Source organism: Lonchura striata, chromosome 29, assembly GCF_050655825.1.
Source record: "Lonchura striata isolate lonStrDom1 chromosome 29, ASM5065582v1, whole genome shotgun sequence".
Taxonomy (NCBI): Eukaryota; Metazoa; Chordata; class Aves; order Passeriformes; family Estrildidae; genus Lonchura; species Lonchura striata.
In genome coordinates this window covers 7690515-7710646 of record NC_140731.1, presented here as the reverse complement: position 1 = coordinate 7710646, position 20132 = coordinate 7690515, and the positions used below count along the sequence as shown (strand labels likewise).

The following is a 20132-nucleotide window of genomic DNA, read 5'->3' as shown; positions in this document are numbered from 1 at the left end:
ACAAAGGTACGGGAATAGAGTCCGGAGGAGAGGGTAGTGGAATGGGGTTTCGGGGTCGCGAGGGAGGTTCGAGGGGAGGGGGCAAATGATCCAGAGGATCCCAGTTTTTACTTCTTTCCTCCCTTTCCCCTTCTCCTCCCTCCTTATGTTCCTTCAATTTACACATTCTTGCTGACTTCACACCAGGTCTTTCCCTTACCCAGCATTCCGCATACACTAGTTGGTCCCTATCTGGTTCGAGTTGGCTACTTAAGCCTTCCTTCAATTGATTGCACATCCAAACATCTGCTGACCCGAACCCTGGCCACTCAATACCTAATTCTGGCCATACTTCCATACAGAAATGAATCATTTTAATCTTGTCTAAGTCCCGTGTCCACTCATTCCTTTCCCACTCATCTAACATTCTCCCGAGGGGGCTATCCGGGGGAATGTTCCTGACCTTCTTAGCTCTCTTTCCACGGGAAGACTTCTTACTCCCACACTGTCCCATCTTAGCAAAAAAAAAAATCTAACGTGCCCCTACCCGAACGCAAAACAACTGACGGGCAACACAAATGAAACTCAACTTATTCCTCCTACAACTGATGTTCAGGAAAAAAAACTTCTACCTCCTGTGGCCTATCACTGGCCGGTCCACAGAAACTAAAACCCCGCAGTCCCCCGTCCCGGGGCCTCCTCCCCAAGGAGACTGCCTGAACTTAAATAAAACCCAGGGGTCCCTTCCCACACCCTTTTCCTCGGGTTGGGTCCCAGCGGCTACCCCTCGGTCGGGGAGCTTTTGGAGTGGGGTTCAAACGGGCTAATCCCTCCCCCAGTCCGCAACCCCCCTTCCCAGGAACCCAGAGCCCGATCCCAGCGGGGTCAGCGCTACCCCCTTTCGGCCGCTCCTGGGTCCTGACCTATGAGGCCGGGTCCTAACGGAGGTCTCGGGGGCCCACCCTGGCCCCTACTCCCTCCCCGTACCTCCCGTGAGGCTCGGTCTTAGCGGGGGCCCGGGGTCCTCCCTCCCTCCACCTCACACCGTACACAGGGAAGCCACCCAGCTATCCCTGAAGGGAGACGTCTCACTCGCCTCTCTGGGCCCCGAACCGGGCCTCTTTCGCTTCCCCCCGTTCCCGGCCGGCCCCCTCGCGGGAGTCCGGAACCGCGGTACTAGGGGGTCCCACTCACTTCGGGGGTCCGAGCTGCCGGCCCCCGTCTCATTCACTCACACACTCGCTCGTCTCCCGTATCCCGCCGCCGGGGGTCTCACCAGTCCGACGCTTGCGGGTCGTCGACTCCTCCTCCGTAGGCTGTTCTTGTCGTCCGGATGAGGCCAGCTGTCCCACGAAGGCTCGAGGAGGGTGGCCAGTCCTCTCCGGTCCTCGTAGGCGTGGCCAATCCCGGACGAGCCCCCAAATTGCTGGAAATAAAGGGCCAGGAGACCTTGTGCTCCTTTCTTGACAGGCCTTTATTATAAAGAAAGCCTATGGGGGTGGGGGCTCGGGGTTCGCGACGCCGCCGCTGCTCCCAGTTAAGTCGACGTCCCGGAGGAGGGGTAGACGATCCTGTCGACTACGGCAGAATCGGAGTCTGCGCCCTCACGGGATACGTCCCGAGACTCGTTCGTAGCTCGCTGGTCCAGGGGTCTCTTTGCACTCTTGCTCCCTTAAGTTTATGGCGATCACCTTCAGAGTTTTTACGAGTCTTTTCTAGTCCTCTGAAGGTTTCCCTACAGATGTGTGTAGATTATTTGGTCATCTTTGTCCTTGGCTCGTTGTCAGAGTCCATTCTGTTGTGCGTAGAAGTCCGATAATTACCAGTCAACGCTCGCTTGGCCCTCTGGGAAATCGGAGGCCTCCTCTGGGAGTGGTTTTCTGGGAGCAGCTTTGGAACTACCCGACGCAGTGGGACAAGGGGACAGAAAATGCTTCTTAAACTACCAACAACAACACACCCGGTAAGTAGAAGGTCTTCATAAGGGGATTTTTAACAAAATACTTATAACAGGAGAGGGGTACAGAGACTTAAGGCGTTAACTAGGGGAATGTAGTCTGGGTATAGGGGTAAATATATGAGGTAATTAACAAGGGATTTCTGAACTGTAAGGAGATAAAACAGGCAGAAGATTAGACATTAAATTTCATCTATAACAGTTTCTTAGGGCAGAACAATAACAGTGAGAATCTCACCAATGGCCCAACTGCCCAGCCCACAAGGAAAAGAAAGAACAAGTTGTAAAATTCTTCAACTATTTGTCCCACTTTTCTGCAAGAGTCGAGCTGCACACACGGTGTGGAAAGCCAAGAGAAGCTGCAGCTGGTGGCACATCTTGTGACAGAAGCTGCTCAAAGCTTCCTTGTCCTCCAGCAAAGGTTCTTGGAAACAGCAAACAGGACTGTGGAGAAGATTCTAGGAAAACGGAAACAGCTTTTAAGAAATGAAATGAAAATGGAAAGAAACAATCCAAGATGTTTTTCTCTGTTTATTTTTAGGCTACCCTTTTCTATCTTTCACTACTTCTCCTTCCCACTAATTGCAAATGGATCTCACTTCTAAGATCCACGACTTGGCAAGTTTTAGACAGTGTAAAATACCATGAGCTTCACATAGTTTGCCTTCCCCTGGTTTTTTTTTTTTTTTTTTTTTTTTTTTTTTTTTTCTTTTTTTGGATATCAGTGCTGGGGACTAAGTGCAGTTCTTGGGTCAGGTACAAATTCAGCATTGAGGGAATGTACTCCAAGAGTGTCTGACCCTCAGCAGGGACAATGAACAGCAGTGACCGAGGGGATTCCTGTGCCCCTGAGCAGTGAATCAAAGACGGAAGCAATCCGGGCAGCAGATATTCTTTATTGCAGCGCTGGGCACATGGGGGATCTCTCTTCTTAACATGTGCATCGTGCAGCTAAGAAAGCTGTGATTTATCTTACTAAAACATGCATATTCATTACAAGTCCTGAAAATTATTTACATATTCATGATTATTCCGAGATAAGGATGCGCAAGCGTAGTTGCATTTTTGGGTGGTCTTCGGTGGTCGTCAGGGGTCCTCTGGTGGTCGTCCATAGTCTTCATCACTCTGTCTGCTAGTTGAACTTTTATTTCGAGCATGCGTGGTAGTTTTTCTGTGCTCTGGGCCCCATCTTTTCCTCCTTTCATGATATATGGCCTATTCAACTGACCACAGTCCATCTGCTGAGTATGCATTCTTTACATATCATCAGGAAGCTTATCAGAGTAAAGGAAGCTTATCAGAGTAAAATACATAGCCAAGGACAAAGTTTCTACATCTGTTTGCTAATGTCTAGAATAACAGGATACTGGTGCATATACATAGCACATAACGTTTTCTTCACTTAATTCTTTTCTAGTCATTTAACCCTTAAGTAGTTCTGAACAGGTCAGGTCCCTGTATCAAGTCCCCCCTTTTCTATAACCATTGCAAATTCTTTTGCAATCATATTACGCCTCCATATCTATATCTTTCAACATTAGTTGCTTCTTTGTTACAAAGTAAGACATACTTAATTAAAATCCAGACTATGATAATTAACAATATTACAAGTATTACGGAAATAAAAAGTTGTTTTAACCAATTCAAATTAGGTAACCAGGATGTTAGGACTTTCCACAATTCTTCAAATCCCCACGAGGTGTCATCCTTGGTTACCTCATGGAGTATCTTAGTCTGTTTCCAGATTTCACTTAAATCTGTAGCAATTCGATTATTCTGATCTACATATACACAGCAACTTGTATTTATAATGGTACAAACCCCCCCTCGTGAAGCCAATAATAAATCTAAAGCCATTCTATTTTGCTGCACTACTTGTGCAAGGCTATTTATCTCAATCTGCTGTGCTTGAATTGCATCTATTGTTTTATTTTCAATGTCTTCTACTACTGCTGAAATATTTATTATAGCTTTTTCTAATTCACTTACCCCTAGCCAAGGGAGAAACCATCTAGCAAAGGAATGAAATGCATTCTGCCTTTTTATTAGGGGATTTTCTACTTCCCGTCTAATTCTTCGAATATGTGTTTGAAGCCAACCTTCGGATAAATGATTATGTATAGTTATGTTTGGGACTACGGCTCCCAGGGTGCATGTTCCCACCCAATTTTCAGGTAACACTTTCCATGCAGTATCATTGCACAGCCAATACCATCCTTTTCCTTCTGGAACTGGCCAGAGGGTACTATTAATAGAGGTGGGGGACCCGATATATTTTATTTTATTACAACCCGTTTGATTTCCTACATATTGGACGTTATTACAACTCCCAACTTTATCTAATCCTTTAGGTGGGTTACACCTCTGCACACATTTATAGTAAGATTTTTTAATTGGAGGGTTATGAATTTTTAATGGCTGAGCTCTATATGTATAATTTACCCAGGTGGTATTCTCTCAATATCTCGTCCACGGATTATTACCAGGTATGGGGATGCCTATTAACAAGATCTGTTTTTCACTGTATTCAGGCATATGTGTACATATCCAACAATTAGTTCTATTCAGAGTTCGAGATATACCTTCCGTCAGCGAAAGATGAAGATTCAAATCCCACCGTGCCCAGGCTCCCCCATAGGTCAAGATAATCTGGAAAATCGCAATCTGGTAGGTCCTACGGGAGTAGCAGTCCATGGTTTCGTAGGGGCCTTCTTTATTTTCGAGTAGTGAATCCAAGCTGGGTGTTCTTTAATCTTTACCGCAGTGAATGTTGTCAGCAGCACTTGATATGGACCTTTCCACTTTTCCTCCAAGGGTTGTCCTGAAAAATTCTTAACATATACATAATCACCAGGTTCAAAGGCATGGAGGGGGTGATCTAATCCCCTTACTCTAGTACCCAAAACATTTTTATGTATTTCTGATAATTGTTTCTGCAATGCTTTCATGTATTCCAGTAAATATCCTTCCCCAATTTGTGCCAATTTTTCACCTTTAAATTGAAGTTGATAGGGTCGCCCATATAATATTTCAAAAGGGCTTAAATTTTCCTTTGTCCGAGGTTTAACTCTTATTCTCAATAATGCCAATGGTAAAGCTTGGGGCCAAGTTCTTGGGCTAATACTCCAAGTGCCATCCCCTGTCTTTCATGTGAGAATAATAAAAAGGGTTTAGAGACATCTGGTAAGCCGAGGGCCGGAGCCTTCATCAGTTCCTTTTTAAGTTTCTTGAAGGCGGCTCGAGCCTCTGCCGTCCATTTTATTTTAAGTCGGGTTTTCTTTAGCAGTTCATATAGAGGTTTAACTATTACACCATAGTTGTATATCCATAAGCGGCACCAACCTGCCATTCCCAAGAATGTCCGCAATTCCTTGGCTGTTTGAGGCTCCGGGGTGCGACAAATTGCCTCTTTTCGCTCAGTTCCCAATTCTCTTTGTCCTCTGGAAATTTTTAATCCTAAATAAGTTACTCGCTGTTGCACTATTTGAGCCTTTTGTTGGGATACTCTGTATCCATTCATTCCTAGGAAATTGAGAAGTTCTATAGTCCATGAGAGACACTCTTCCCTGTTTTCAGTGGCTATTAAAAGATCATCAACATATTGCACGAGGACTCCTTTACCATCTGGGGGAGTCCAATTTTCCAAATCTTTAGCTAACTGATTTCCAAAAATCGTAGGGCTGTTTTTAAATCCTTGTGGTAGTACTGCCCAAGTTAATTGTGTTTTTCTTCCTGAATCCGGATTTTCCCATTCAAAAGCAAATAGCTTCTGACTTTCTGAGGCCAGCGGCAAACAGAAGAAGGCATCTTTGAGATCCAGTACAGTAAACCAATGTAAGGTATCTCTCAATTTAGTTAATAGTGTGTATGGGTTGGCTACAACCGGGTGGATGTCTTCAACTATTTTATTAATTGCCCTTAGGTCTTGTACTAATCTATAACTTTTTCCATCTGCCTTTTTAACGGGTAAAATCGGAGTGTTGTATTCTGATTCGCATTCCGTTAGCAAATTGTATTGCAGAAATCGATTAATAATATTTTTGATTCCTTCCCTGTCTTCTAGCCTTAAGGGATATTGTTTAATTCTTACCGGCTTTACTCCTGGTTTCAACTTGATTACGACAGGGCTTGCATTTTTGGCTTTCCCCGGAACTTCACTAGCCCAAACCCCTGGATATACCGGGTCCAAAACCTCTCTAGGTATTTCAGAATGGCTTTGAGTTTGTATTAAGGCTAGACTCAAAACTTCCACTAATTGTTCTTCTTGAATTTGAAATTCAATTTTTCCTTTCTGAAAAACAATTTTTGCCTCAAGTTGTTCTAGCAAATCTCGCCCTAGCAAGGGCTTTGGGGAATTTGGTAAATATAGAAACCTGTGAATTCCAATTTGTTTTCCAAGCCGATAATTAAGTGGTTTAAGGAAATAAGCTTTTTCCTTTTGTCCTGTAGCTCCAATTACAGTGATAAAATCTTTGTCTTTCGGCATTAATTGTTGGTTCAGTACCGAATAGGAAGCCCCGGTATCAACAAGGAAATCTATTTCTTTCTTTTCTTTCCCTAGCTCAATTTTAACCAGGGGATCCGCTAGGGTGGTTTCCCCCGGTCCCCTTCACTGGTTTGAGCCCATCTGGGCTAACAAAGGGGGCTTTCTTGTCAACTTAGGACATTCCCCTTTCCAGTGCCCTATTTCCTTACAGTATGCACACTGATTTGACTGTAAGGTTGGGCGCTGCCTCTTTTCTTTATTATTTTGAGTTCCACTTTTCTGCTTTTCCAATGCAGCCACCGTGGCTTCCGCAATTACCTGTCCCATTTTATACTTGCCCTGCTCCTCTCGGTTTCTATATATCCTCCAGGCTTCTTCTAGCAGCTTTTCTAAATCTCTAATATCAGGTTCTTTCAGCTTTTGGAGTTTTCTCCTTATGTCTTTTGATGACTGTCCCAAAAATAAGGAAACTAGCTGTTGTCTGCCTGTATCAGAAGCGGGATCTAGGGTGGTATATTTTCTCATAGCAGTCCGTAATTTGTCAAGAAACTCCGTAGGAGTTTCTGCCGAGTTTTGCTTGATTTCATATAAATTTGACCAATTTACTGCCTTCGGTACGGCCGTCCCGATACCAATCTTAATCTATTCTTGGTATCTTTTAAGTAGCCTGTAATCTTGGTCGTCATTTGGGTCCCAATTAGGGTCATCTCTAGGGACGTGGGTTTCGACCGTACCCTGAAGGGTTCCTGCCGTGATTTGAATTTGTACTTGTGTACGAGCACTTTTAATTATTAATTGTTTTTCTGTTTCAGTTAAGGCATCCAACATCAAATCTATATCTTTCCAATCTGGATCCTGATTTTTAACTATTAATTCAAATCATTTTGCCACCCCTTCCGGATCATCCCGGTATTCCTTTACTACTTCTCGCCAAACATCTAAGTCATTCATAGAAAAGGGAATCTTAATTCTGGTGGGTCCTGTTGCTCCCATCGCTTGCCTTAACGGGGCTTGAATTATCGGCCCCATTTTACTCCGAGTTCGAGCTGTGATGGGAGAAAAGTTCATTTTTCCAGGGACAGCCTCACCAGATTTTTCTATGCGATTACTTTTATCTGATTCATCTGATGAGGTAGAAGGTCGGGATCTAGGGGGGGGAGGGGTTTCCGGGGGAGAAGGGGGTTGGGGTGGAGAACTATAATCTTCTATTCTTTCCTCTGTTTCTTTAAGTTTTATACACCTTTGCCCTATACTGCAAGCCGAACAACACCGTTTTAACCTAGTCCCATTCTTTCTCTGTTCCTTTTCCATAGCTAACACCAAAGGATCCTGGGGTGCTACGTTTATCCTACATTCCTTCTGCCATTCAGGGTGATTCCGCAAAGTGAAAAACATATCCGCATATCCCACTTCATCCCACTTTCCTTCCCGCCTTAAAAACAACATTAACTGCAACAAAGTATTATATTGCAAAGTTCCATTGAACGGCCACTTCTCACTCTCTTCTAACTTATACAAAGGCCACCACTGGTTACAATATTTAATTAATGTTTTCTTATTCACTGTCCCTCCAGGAGTCCCACCTATTTCTTTCCAATGCATTAAAATACAACCCAAAGGGCTCTTCTTCACGATTCCCCCGCTCTGTCGTCCACCCATTATACTATGCACCAAACAGGACACTTTTTACAGCAACACAAAATTCCAACAACAATCAGAATAATTCTAAAAATAAGCAACCAAACCCAGTACGTGTTAAACAGTTCCCAAACCATTAACTCAGAAGCGTATGTCTTAATATACTAAAGTAGTAGACCAAAACCAAATACGATCGTATAACAAACACAAACTCTGCGGGGAGCTTATTCAAAACCAAATACGATCATATAACAAACGCTACCCCCTGCGGGGAGCTTATCCAAAACCAAATACGATCGTATAACAAACGCTACCCCCTGCGGGGAGCTTAACCAAAACCAAATACGATCGTATAACAAACGCTACCCCCTGCGGGGAGCTTAACCAAATGACCGGTCCCAAACAAATAATAATAAAGAATACCTGTGCCGCCGGGGCGAACGGAGTTCTTGTCTGCTCCCGCGGTGATCCGAATGAGGCGAGGAGCCCCTCCGGGAAGATCCCGGGGGTACCCTAGGGAGTCCTGTTCCCAGCGGGTCCCGCGGCCGAGCAGAGAGTCCTCCTGCCTGGCTCGCCAAATTGAATCAAAGACGGAAGCAATCCGGGCAGCAGATATTCTTTATTGCAGCGCTGGGCACATGGGGGATCTCTCTTCCTAACATGTGCATCGTGCAGCTAAGAAAGCTGTGATTTATCTTACTAAAACATGCATATTCATTACAAGTCCTGAAAATTATTTACATATTCATGATTATTCCGAGATAAGGATGCGCAAGCGTAGTTGCATTTTTGGGTGGTCTTCGGTGGTCGTCAGGGGTCCTCTGGTGGTCGTCCATAGTCTTCATCACTCTGTCCGCTAGTTGAACTTTTATTTCGAGCATGCGTGGTAGTTTTTCTGTGCTCTGGGCCCCATCTTTTCCTCCTTTCATGATATATGGCCTATTCAACTGACCACAGTCCATCTGCTGAGTATGCATTCTTTACATATCATCAGGAAGCTTATCAGAGTAAAGGAAGCTTATCAGAGTAAAATACATAGCCAAGGACAAAGTTTCTACATCTGTTTGCTAATGTCTAGAATAACAGGATACTGGTGCATATACATAGCACATAACGTTTTCTTCACTTAATTCTTTTCTAGTCATTTAACCCTTAAGTAGTTCTGAACAGGTCAGGTCCCTGTATCAAGTCCCCCCTTTTCTATAACCATTGCAAATTCTTTTGCAATCATATTACGCCTCCATATCTATATCTTTCAACATTAGTTGCTTCTTTGTTACAAAGTAAGACATACTTAATTAAAATCCAGACTATGATAATTAACAATATTACAAGTATTACGGAAATAAAAAGTTGTTTTAACCAATTCAAATTAGGTAACCAGGATGTTAGGACTTTCCACAATTCTTCAAATCCCCACGAGGTGTCATCCTTGGTTACCTCATGGAGTATCTTAGTCTGTTTCCAGATTTCACTTAAATCTGTAGCAATTCGATTATTCTGATCTACATATACACAGCAACTTGTATTTATAATGGTACAAACCCCCCCTCGTGAAGCCAATAATAAATCTAAAGCCATTCTATTTTGCTGCACTACTTGTGCAAGGCTATTTATCTCAATCTGCTGTGCTTAAATTGCATCTATTGTTTTATTTTCAATGTCTTCTACTACTGCTGAAATATTTATTATAGCTTTTTCTAATTCACTTACCCCTAGCCAAGGGAAAAACCATCTAGCAAAGGAATGAAATGCATTCTGCCTTTTTATTAGGGGATTTTCTACTTCCCGTCTAATTCTTCGAATATGTGTTTGAAGCCAACCTTCGGATAAATGATTATGTATAGTTATGTTTGGGACTACGGCTCCCAGGGTGCATGTTCCCACCCAATTTTCAGGTAACACTTTCCATGCAGTATCATTGCACAGCCAATACCATCCTTTTCCTTCTGGAACTGGCCAGAGGGTACTATTAATAGAGGTGGGGGACCCGATATATTTTATTTTATTACAACCCGTTTGATTTCCTACATATTGGACGTTATTACAGCAGGAGTCCAGGCTCTGGGTCTGGGCTGGACACGGCAAAGTTCCCGTGTTTGGACAGGCTCAGGGGCTGCCCCGGGGAGTGCGGGGCTGGGCGTGGGGGCGAGCGGGCAGCGGATACACGGACACGGGGACACATGGACACATGGACACAGGGACACATGGACACGGAGCTTCAGCTGCAGCGGCAGCAGCGGCAGCGAAAGCAGCGAAAGCAGCGAAAGCAGCGAAAGCAGCGAAAGCAGCGAAAGCAGCGAAAGCATCCGGCACCGGGGCGAGCTGGTGATGAGCCGGGCCAGCGGCAGAAGCCGGGCCGTGCCGGGCGGGGCTGAGCCGGGGCCCGGCAGGGTGGGAGCTGCCAGGATGCCTGGAGGGAGAGCGGGCGTGGGGCCAGCGCAGGGCGCAGAGCATCCCGGGCTGGCTGAGGGGTTCCCGACCCCCGGCACGGCATCAGCCCCACTGACGGCATCGTGCTCCTCCCGCAGCCCCATGGCACCAGCGCAGCCCTGGAGATCGCGCTGCTGGACAAGGTCTCCTCTGGCTGTGCTGGTGTCATTCAGCTCCTGGAGTGGCTTCAGCTCCCCGACAGCTTTGTGCTGGTGCTGGAGCATCCGGAGCGGTGCCAGGACCTGTCGGGTTCCCTGGCGGAGCGGGGGTTCCTGCCGGAGGAGGAGGCTTAGGGGCTGCTCCTCCAGGTGCTGGAGGCCGTGCGGCGCTGCCCCAGCTGCGGGGTCCTGCACAGGGACATCAAACCAGGGGACATCCTGCTCGACCTGGCCACCGGGCAGCTGACACTGATCAAATTTGGCTGTGGCACTTTCCTCCAAGACACAGCCTACACCCAGTTTGCAGGTGAGCCCTGCCAGGGGATGCTCCTGGGCGTTTCATGGCCCAGCCGAGGTGCAGCACCGGGGCTTCCCCTATTGCAGCCGGGATGGGATTAATGCTGGAGCCAGGTTGATTTGTGTGGGGTGTGAGGGGGCCAACTCCCATCCCTGCCGACAGCCTTCAGGACCCACTGTGCCCTGGGCTGGGGCTGGAGCTGGGGCAGCCAGCCCGACAAAAACCCTCATGGGGGTAGCAGAGAGGGGGTCTGACCCCGTGCCCAGATGGTTTGGTGTGCAGGTGAGGAAGGGCTTGGACTGCTGTGCTCCCCTTGTTTGCCTTGGCTTATTAACATTTTGTGGGGCCATGCAAGCACGGAGGAGAGGGGGTTTTCTCCACTACTGGGTGAGCTTTTCTTTTGTGTGTCATGGTTGTGCCTTCCCAGGGCTTCTGCTGCCCTCTTCCAGCACCAGTGGCTTCTTTTCCAGCCCTGAGTCTGTACACAAGTCCCAGGTGCTGGCGAGAGGGCAGCAGTCACACTGTGTGCCACTGGGGCAGCCCCCGCATGCCCAGGGGTGCTGGGGCCAGGCTCTGGGAGCAGCAGCATCCCCCTGATGAACTGTCTGTGTTCCACAGGAACCCTGTCCTACAGCCCACCAGAGTGGATCCGCCAGCAACGCTACCACGGCGAGGCAGCGACAATCTGGTCCCTGGGCCTCCTGCTGCACCACCTGGTCATGGGGAAGCACCCGTTCAGGAGGGGCCAGGAGATATCTGGGGCAGATCTTGTTCCCAAGACGGCTCTCTCAAGGTGGAGTCTCATCGCTGGGCACAGGGGCAAAGCCAGTGCTGGGAGACAGCAGCAGCTTGTGAGCATCTCACTCTGGCAGCTGCTGAGGAGGTGGCACATGTCCTGTTCTCCTGCTCTCCTCCAAACAGAGAATCCATGGGGAAGTTTAGGCCCAGCTCTGGGCACACCCAGCATGGCCTGGGCATGGGAACAGGGGGCAACTTCTCCAACTGACTGGTGGATTGCTGGTTTCTCTCCCCAGAGTGCCAGGATGTCATTAAGAGGGGTTTGTCCATGCAGCCCTTGGACAGGCCATCCTTAGAAGAGCTTTTCCGTGATCCTTGGGTGCAGGGAGTTCCTCTGCCCTAGAAGATGGGAGAGATCCAAGTGCACAGTTGGATCCAGGGGCCTGGCAGGTAACAGCTCCACACATCTCTTGGCACTCAGTGGCAAAGCTAACCAGACAGGTTTTGTCCTGCCTGTAGCTCTGAGCAGGGGCCAGCAGAAGGGAAGACGCAGCTCTTGGGCTGGAGCTGAGCTGGAGACCTGGTGTGGCAAGCACTGGGGGCCACCATCCCCCTGGTTTTGCTTGCCATGGTTCATGGATGGCTGGGGCCCTGGGCAGAGCCCTGACAGCCTGGTCTGACCCAGGGAAGGAGAAGGAACCCCTGGAGAAGCTGTCCCAGGTGGGGCTGCTGCTGCTGGGGACAGCGAGGACAACACCAAGGATGACAACCTCTTGCACCACCTGACCACCGGCAGGCTGAAGATGATGGACTTTGATTCCGACATCTCATTCAAAGTCAGGTTCCACAGGGAATTTGCAGATGAGTCCACACACAGGGGGATGCTCCCAGATTTGGGCATTGCACAGCCTGGCTGGGAACCAAAGGTTTCCCCTTTGCTGGGGCAGATGCAGCTGATCCTTCAGTCGGCTGCCAGGCTGCTTCTGGCAGGGCCGGGGGCATGGGCTGGGGTGGGTACGAAATGGGAGTGGGCTCCTGGCCCTGCCAACAGCCCCCAGCACCCACCGTGCACCGGGCTGGGGCTGGGCTGGGGCAGCCAGCCCGACACAAACAAACCCCCATGGTGGGAGCAGAGGTGGGACTCCAGAGCCTGTGCAGGGGCTGCTTTGCTTTGCAGGCAAGGAAGGGCTTGGGCTGCTCCACTGCCCTTGTTTGCTTTGGGATCACCATGGGGGCAGTGCAGGGGAAGAGAGAAAGCCTGGGATTCCCTCACCCATGGTGGGTTTTTCCCTGGCATGCAGGGGTTGGGCCTTCCTTAAGGCCCTGACAGAGGTAAGATCTTTGACCTTTTTTCTTGTTCCCCTTTTTGTCTGTAACCTATTTTCCATAATTTGATGTTTGTTTTTCTAGAGGAAGCGTTCCAGGTGGGGCCCAGTCTGGATCAGGACGTGCTTGGGAGCAGCTGCAGCGTGGATGGGCTGTGCCCTTGGAGAAGGCTGAGGGCATCGTTTGGGAGCAGCTTTTCTTCCAGTGGGGGATGGCGTGAGGTGGGTCCTGTCTGCTGGGGATGGTGGGATCAGAGCTCTGGGGAGATGGCAGCGAGCACAGGAGCGTCCTGCTCTGGGCAGCTGCTGAGGGCTGGAGGTGCCGTGGCTGGCTGCAGGCTGGGCACATGTCCTGCCCTCCTGCTCTGCTCCCAAAGGCAGCAGTGATGGGCAGCTCTGGGCACAGCTCTGGCACGGCCAGCATGGCCTGGGCACCGCGGGCGGCTGGGACAAGGGGACAGGAGCCTTCAGCTGATGGGGCTTTCTGGTTTCTCTCCTTGCAGCCGGGCTCTGTGGGTGCTGAGGCTGCTCTGGGCTCTGCCAGGGCTCTGCTGGAGCTCAGCACCGGGCCACAATCAGCCAAAGAAGAAATGGGGTGACCTGCAGCACAGACTGGCTTGAGCATTTCAGCAACACAGCTCAAGTTTGTGGGGTGTACACCTCCAAGGAAAAACATGGCACCACCCAAAAAATAAACTTGTTCAATATCTTCTGAAATGAAAGCAATCTCAGATGACCCCAAATTACTTTTTGCAGCTTGCTCAAGCTGTAGCTCAGCCCTTCTCTGAACTGTTCTCTCCCCCACCTGCCTTTTACTTCCCAACTGCTCCCTCTTTTCCCCCAGAGAGTTCCCAGCCCATTCCAGTCTCCATCACACTGTTGCCTTCCTTGGTGCCCCTCACCATGAGGAAGGCCAAGCCCCAGGCTTATGGACTCATCCTGTCACTGGCTGAGGAGCAGCAATGTCTCAGAGGCCTGGTGGGATTTTAGTGTCATTGAGAGCTGCTCTCCAGCCCTCAGCTCTCCTCACTGCTGTGTTCCCACTCCATTTTCCTCGTCCTTGCAGCAGGATGAGCTCTGTGAATCCCCTTGAGCCTCCCCACTCTTCCCAGCCCATGCACCCACCTCAGTAAGGCTGAAGCTGCAGCTTCTCTGTCTCCTCTGGCACACCAGTGCAGTCCCCTGTGCGGGGAGCCCCAGCCCCAGAGCCCAGCACTCAGCAGTGCATTCGGGGCTGGAGCAGCTGCCCTGGAGCCCTGCCTTGGCTCTTTGTGGCAGGGAATGCTCCCTGTTTGCAGCTGTCCCTGCAGGATGGCCCCAGGGCAGAGCCCAGCCGGGCTCCCACTGCAGCCCCTGAAGCTTGGGGCAGACAGTGGTCCCAGAGCTGAGGTTCACGGGGAGCTCCCGGAGCTGTGCCTCGCACTCTATTGCCGTGTGTCACCGTGCAGGCTGGCTTGTACTGGGTGAATGTACCAGCCCTGGTTTGACTGACAGGGGCCGGGCCCATCACATCTCTCCCAAGGCTGCAGGCATTGCCCAGGCCAGAATCTGAAGGGGCACAGAGATCAGACCAGTGAAATCATCCAGACTGCATTTTTCAAAGGCCCTTTAGAAGGAAGATCTTGAGAATAAACGTGCTGTTTGCCACATGAACATTGGGGTGAGTGGTCTCTTTGGCTCCAACCCATTTTCCTCCCCGAGCCAACGTTACCCACTCCCTCACACGTCCCCCCCGTGCCTTCCCACTGCCTTGTCCTGTCAGGGCTTCCACAGCCCCTCATCCCTTCGTGGCCCCGTCCCCTCAGGGTCTCCCCCAGCCTGGCCAACCTGCCCCATCAAGAGGCACCTGGGAGCCCTCAGCATTCCAGGCAGCAACACACGGGCAGGAGGACACGGATGGCGCTTCCTGCCTGGGACAGGGCTTGTGGCCATCTCCAGGCACCGCTCTCACAGAGATCCCCACAGCTCCAGCCCCTGCCCATCTGCTCTGTGGGCAGCACAAAGGCTTCAGCAGAACCACCAAAGGCCAAGGGGCTTCTGGCCATTTTCCCTGCAACCCTGCATGCCTGGGCAGCTTGCTGAGCCCAGGAACCCTTTTCTCCCTCTTCCCCTAGGCCCTGCAGAGCCTGTGCAGCAAAAGAAAGATCCTGGGAGTCTGTCTATTACAACACATCCTATATTTCTATGCTAAAGAAAAACAAAAAAATGGAAAGAGCTATCTTGAATAAATGAAACATTCCTGCTGGCTCAGGTGGTCCCAGCAGACAGAGCCTCTGGGATCAGCTCTCTGCAGAGCTGCAGCAGCGCAGCCAGCCGAGCCCCGACAGACGAGGCCGTCTCCTCCATGCCCTGCAGAGCCGATCATGCAGGCTGTGGAAGCGGGAATATCGAGCTCTCTCTATTCCCTGGAGGACATATAACGTTTGAACTGCCAGGCTCGCAACGGCAACACTGATGTCATTGGCCGTGTCTTCTAGGGCTGAAAGAGAGAAGAACAGTGCCATGGTCAGTTCCCACATCTGAGGGGACCCGAGGAGATCCCTGTGCCAGGGCCATCCCAGCCGGCTCTGGCTATGGCCAGCAGGGAGCAGGGACCAGCTGGATCAGCCCAAAGCTGCTGGCCACGAATCCCCCAGGTGCCCTGAAAGCTCTGTGTGCTCTGTCCACGCCGGCCCTGGTCTGCACAGGGAGCAGAGCCCTCCACAGCCGGGGCAGGGCTCGCAGCTCCCCCGCCAGCCCTCGCGTGCAGCCCGCTGCCCTCACTCACCCTCACAGATGAGATGGAGCTCTTCCTTCCTCCCCCTCAGGTACCGCCCGGCCGTCCCTGGGAACACAGAGCCTGTCAGGCCCAGCGGCACAGCTCCCTGCCAGCGGCTCTGCCAGCCCTGTGCCCACACGCCCTCCTGGCCCGGCTCGTGGCTCACCCATGAACCTGACGGCCGCCTCTCGCAGGGGCTCCTGTGGGCTCTGCAGGTAGGGCAGGGCCCGGCGCAGGTGCTCGGCCACGCTGCTGCTGTCCTCTGCCAGCTGGAGAGAGCGACAGGAGGGAAGGGTTGGCCCCGCAGCCCCCCGGGCCGGGGCTCCCTGGGCACCCGGCTCGGGCCGCAGGAGCCTGGAGCAGAGCCCGCGCGGCCTCGGGCTGCAGCAGCGGGCAGGGGCACAGCTGCCAGCCCGCACACCGAGCACCGCGCTCAGGGGCTGCTCCAGGCTGGGGCTGCGGCTTCCCGGCCCTCCTTACCAGGATCTCAATGAACCTCCACAGTTTCTCCTTCTTTACAGGTTTTTCAAGATCTCTCCTGTTTAAGAATTTGGCCACACAAAGCAGGGTTTCCCAAGAAGCCTGGAGAGCAGTAGAGACACGGAAATGGCCCCACAGCCCAGGATCAGCATCCCTGTGCCAGGGCCAGGAGGAGGATGCAGCCTGCCAGGCGCCAGGGCAGGAGGCAGCCAAGCCCCCTCCCAGGGCGACAGCAGCAGCCCGTGAGTCCTCACCTCTGCCACACTCTGATTCTCATCATGGCAGTGGAAGAAGAGTGGGAGCAGGCTGTGACACACTTGTGTCATCAGGAGCTTTTTCTCTTCTTCCACTACAGTAGACAGCAAGGCTCGAAATACAAACATGGCGATCCACTGCACATGCCAGTCATCCTGTGTAACAGGAAGGAAACAAGACCTTGGCATCAGCTGATTCTGGCCCACCTTGGCGCAGGCCTGCATCTCCACAGGGCACCAAGTGTCTGGGCAGCAGCCAGTGGCCGTGGCTGAGGGCACAGAGCCTTACGTGTTCAAAGAGTGGCAGGAGCACCTTAGCCAGCTGCAGGGCGATGGGGCTGGGTATTGGGGTGTCATTATCCAAGAAGAAATCACTAAGTAGAACAATGCTCATCCTGACCACATCACTATCATTTTCCTGCAGGAGCTCCCCGAGGCTTTCGGTCAGGCTCCGCATTCTTTTGGCCTGTGCGGAACAAAAGTGTGTGAAAGGCCACCCTGCTGCCACAGGGCCCAGAGGCCAAAGGCCTGTCCCGCAGCCCTCGGGCAGCTGAAGTGGGAGGCAGGAGAGCTGGGAGCGGCTGACCCAGTGCCTGAAGACCAGCAACTGTGTTCCCCAGCACCACGCTGCCTGCACGGCTTCAGCTGCTGCCCCCTCCTTACCATCGAGGGATTATCCCTGAGCAAGAGGAGGGCCCTCAGAACCTGGCGGCGCATCTCTGTGTGCTCACTCAGCAAGTGCCTCGACAAGAGATCCATGATGATGTCAGTGCATGCACTCAAGTCCAGGCAATGCAGGACCTGAAAGGCACAGGGCAGTGACAGGGGACCCGGCCGGCAGGAGCCCAGAACCGCACAGGGCGGGGACCAGGCAGCAGCGCAGGGCGTGGGCACCATCCCAGGCAGCTGCGGCTACGAGAGGGCAGAGAGCTGGGAGGCAGCGCCGGCCTTCAGACTCACCTCCACAAGGAATGCCAGGGCAGGGAAGTGCCAGTATGGCATCTCTTTGCGGAGCAACTGAAGGAGATAGTCTAAGATGCTTTTACACAAGTCGATGGATTCTTTGCCCATCTCCCTGGAAGGCGGAAAATGGCACTTAGATGTGGCAGCAGCTCTCTGGCCTCAGAGAGAAACAAACAACTTTCCCAGGCATCGCCTGAGAAAGTCTGAGAAGATCAGAGGAAAGAATGAAGAAACATTCTTATCTTAACATGCTGCACCTGGTATTGTGAACATCCGAATATGTTACGGAGATTTGTCTACCAAAGGGTGCTTTCTTAAGTAACTAATGGTGATAGTGTTTAGACTAGAAAACACATTAAATCAACCTATATCATAACTATCTATAAGAACAATGGGTTTCTTAATAATAATTATTATTGATCGGACCTCTGAAATATATGGAGTCAGTGATAATGATTATCTGGCCGGGGGACCGCCCCTATGAAACTAAGACCCTGAGCCGGGGGGGGGGGAAGCCCCTCCCAGGACAGACTGATGCAGTTCTTGTCTTTACCCCCCACCCTGCAGGGGGACCTGGGCCTGTCACCCTGATTCTTAAGACTTCCTAAAGCCTTCTGAGTTTACATTCCTTTGGAGAACTTTCCCACACAATTTCTGTAAACAACGTATTGTTTACATTCTTTTATGGGGGTGGAGAGCACTTGATGTACTGGTGGTTTGTCCAATGTCTTTGGAGAGGTGGCCCGTTCACTATCCAATCCAATGTCACCCTTGGGAAGGTATAAAAGACAGAGTCAGATTATAAACGTTCCTTTTTACCTTGCAAGCAGCAGGTGGTCCGCGTGGAGCTTTCACGTGTCTCACAGCGACATCTGGTGACCGCCGACGTGTATTGCAGCTTAGGCTGAAAGCACGCGGGTGAGGTGTTTTTTTCTCTCTCTGTCCAGCGCTCTGCCTGTCGCTATTGTTGGTAATGGAGAGTTTTGAGAGCATCAAGGAGGAGTCAGTGGCTTTGAGCGTTTGGAGGGAGGTGTTGAAGCGGAAACGCGTTCTCTTTTATTGGGATGATTTTGAGAGGCTGTTTTTATGGGCAAGGGAACAGGGATTCTTTCCCAGTCTTGCCGAGGCTCTGTCCTGGGAGAAATGGGCTCCTGTGGGAGACCGCCTCATGGATGCCCTGCTTGATAATCGTTTTGAAGGCATTGGGCCGCTGCTCATGTTGTGGAAGAGATTGGATGCCATCTGGCAGGGCTCTGACACTGGTGGCTCTCGTGATTCTCTGAGAAATTTTTCTGCCTCTGATGTTGGGGAGTCCGAGTCCCTGGGGCGTGGCCCGGATTCCCCTTGTGCCCAGGAGAGTGACTCAGAGGACGGCTTCTCCTCTGGGGAGCCCCGGGCTCCCAGCCCGCTGGCTCCGAGCGTCCGGTCGGTGGAGCGGGTCCGACCGCCCCGCCCTGCCCCGCGCCGCCGGCGTGGTGGGACGAAGGGGAAAGCACTTCCTCTTTGTGCCTTCCCGGCGCTCGGGGGCGAACGAGGGCTTGTGGACCAGCCCTCGCCTCGGGTTGCATCTGGCTCAGTGAAGGTGAATTGCCCGAATTGCGGGGTCACGTTCCCCTTGAAAGCGACCCAGGCGGATTCGCCCGGATCGGTTTCGGGTTCATCTTCCGAGGATGAGTCAGCTCCAATCCCTGAGCCTGCGCAGCCTGCTGGGCGTGCGCAGGCGGTGGGGGCCGCCAAGGACGGGGCGTTGGTCTCTGTTCCGTCGGGCTCTGCCCCAGCAGGCGGGCAGCCCGTCCGGTCCCGCCTGATGGGGGCGGTGCCCGCCGGGCAGTTGCGTGTTGCAGGTCCAAAACTCCTTGGAGGCGTGCCGGCCTCCGTTGTGTCGTCCCGCAGTGACATTTCTCCGCGCTCCGCGTCTCCCTCTACATCCCGCCCTTCCCCCGCCCCGGGGGACAGGAGTGCTGAGCTGGGGTTGCGGTCCGCGCCGCTGCCTGCGTCCGCCACAGTGTCCTCTGCTGATGGTGCGGAGGGCACTGCTGGGACGCCGGCTGGGTCGGCTCCATCTTCCCCGCCTGCCGCGGGGGCTGGGACTGCTGACGCGGCTGGCGGGAGACCGGTGACTCCCCGTGGCCGTGGATCCTCCCTGTCGTCCTTGTGGACCCTCCCCCCTTGCCAGGTGACCGTGCGCCCGAGAAACTACGGGCGGTTCTGGCAGGAGGTCCTCGATAAGGCTGAGGAGATGTGTGACCTTGGTCCCTCGCAGAGCCTGCCGGATCACGGGGAAGGCTCCTCTGGCTCTGCTGATGCTGCAGGGGGTGTGGTGTCCAGTGATGTCGCACTGCCTCACAGCCCAGGAGCTTCCACCGTCCCAGAGTCCACGGGACATGAAACAGTGGACGATGCAGCCTTGCCAGGGGGTCTTCAGGCTTTCCCTGTGCTCAGGGGTGTTACTCACAACACTCATCAGCCCTTTTCGTTTAAGGTGTTGAAGGAAATCCGAGACACTGTGGCACAATATGGTCTTGGGTCTGATGAGGTTATGCACACGATTCGGCTACTTGTTACTGACCTGCTGGCGCCTTTTGATATTCGCGCTGTGGCACAGGCTCTTTTTAACCCTGTGCAGTTTGACCTGTTTGAGGACAAATGGGTTAGTCTAGTGGCT

General features: G+C 51.7%; 1 protein-coding gene across 1 annotated transcript; it reads right to left on the bottom strand.

Moving 5' to 3' along the window:
• Positions 1 to 3205: 3205 nt before the first annotated feature.
• Positions 3206 to 4471, bottom strand: LOC144248740 (syncytin-2-like). Its single transcript, XM_085562739.1, has 2 exons — positions 4459 to 4471; positions 3206 to 4392 (listed from the first exon to the last, which is right to left on the bottom strand). Exons 1-2 carry the CDS (start codon positions 4469 to 4471, stop codon positions 3440 to 3442), a joined length of 966 nt encoding a protein of 321 aa, XP_085418865.1. The 3' UTR covers positions 3206 to 3439.
• Between the last annotated feature and the right edge of the window lie 15661 nt (positions 4472 to 20132).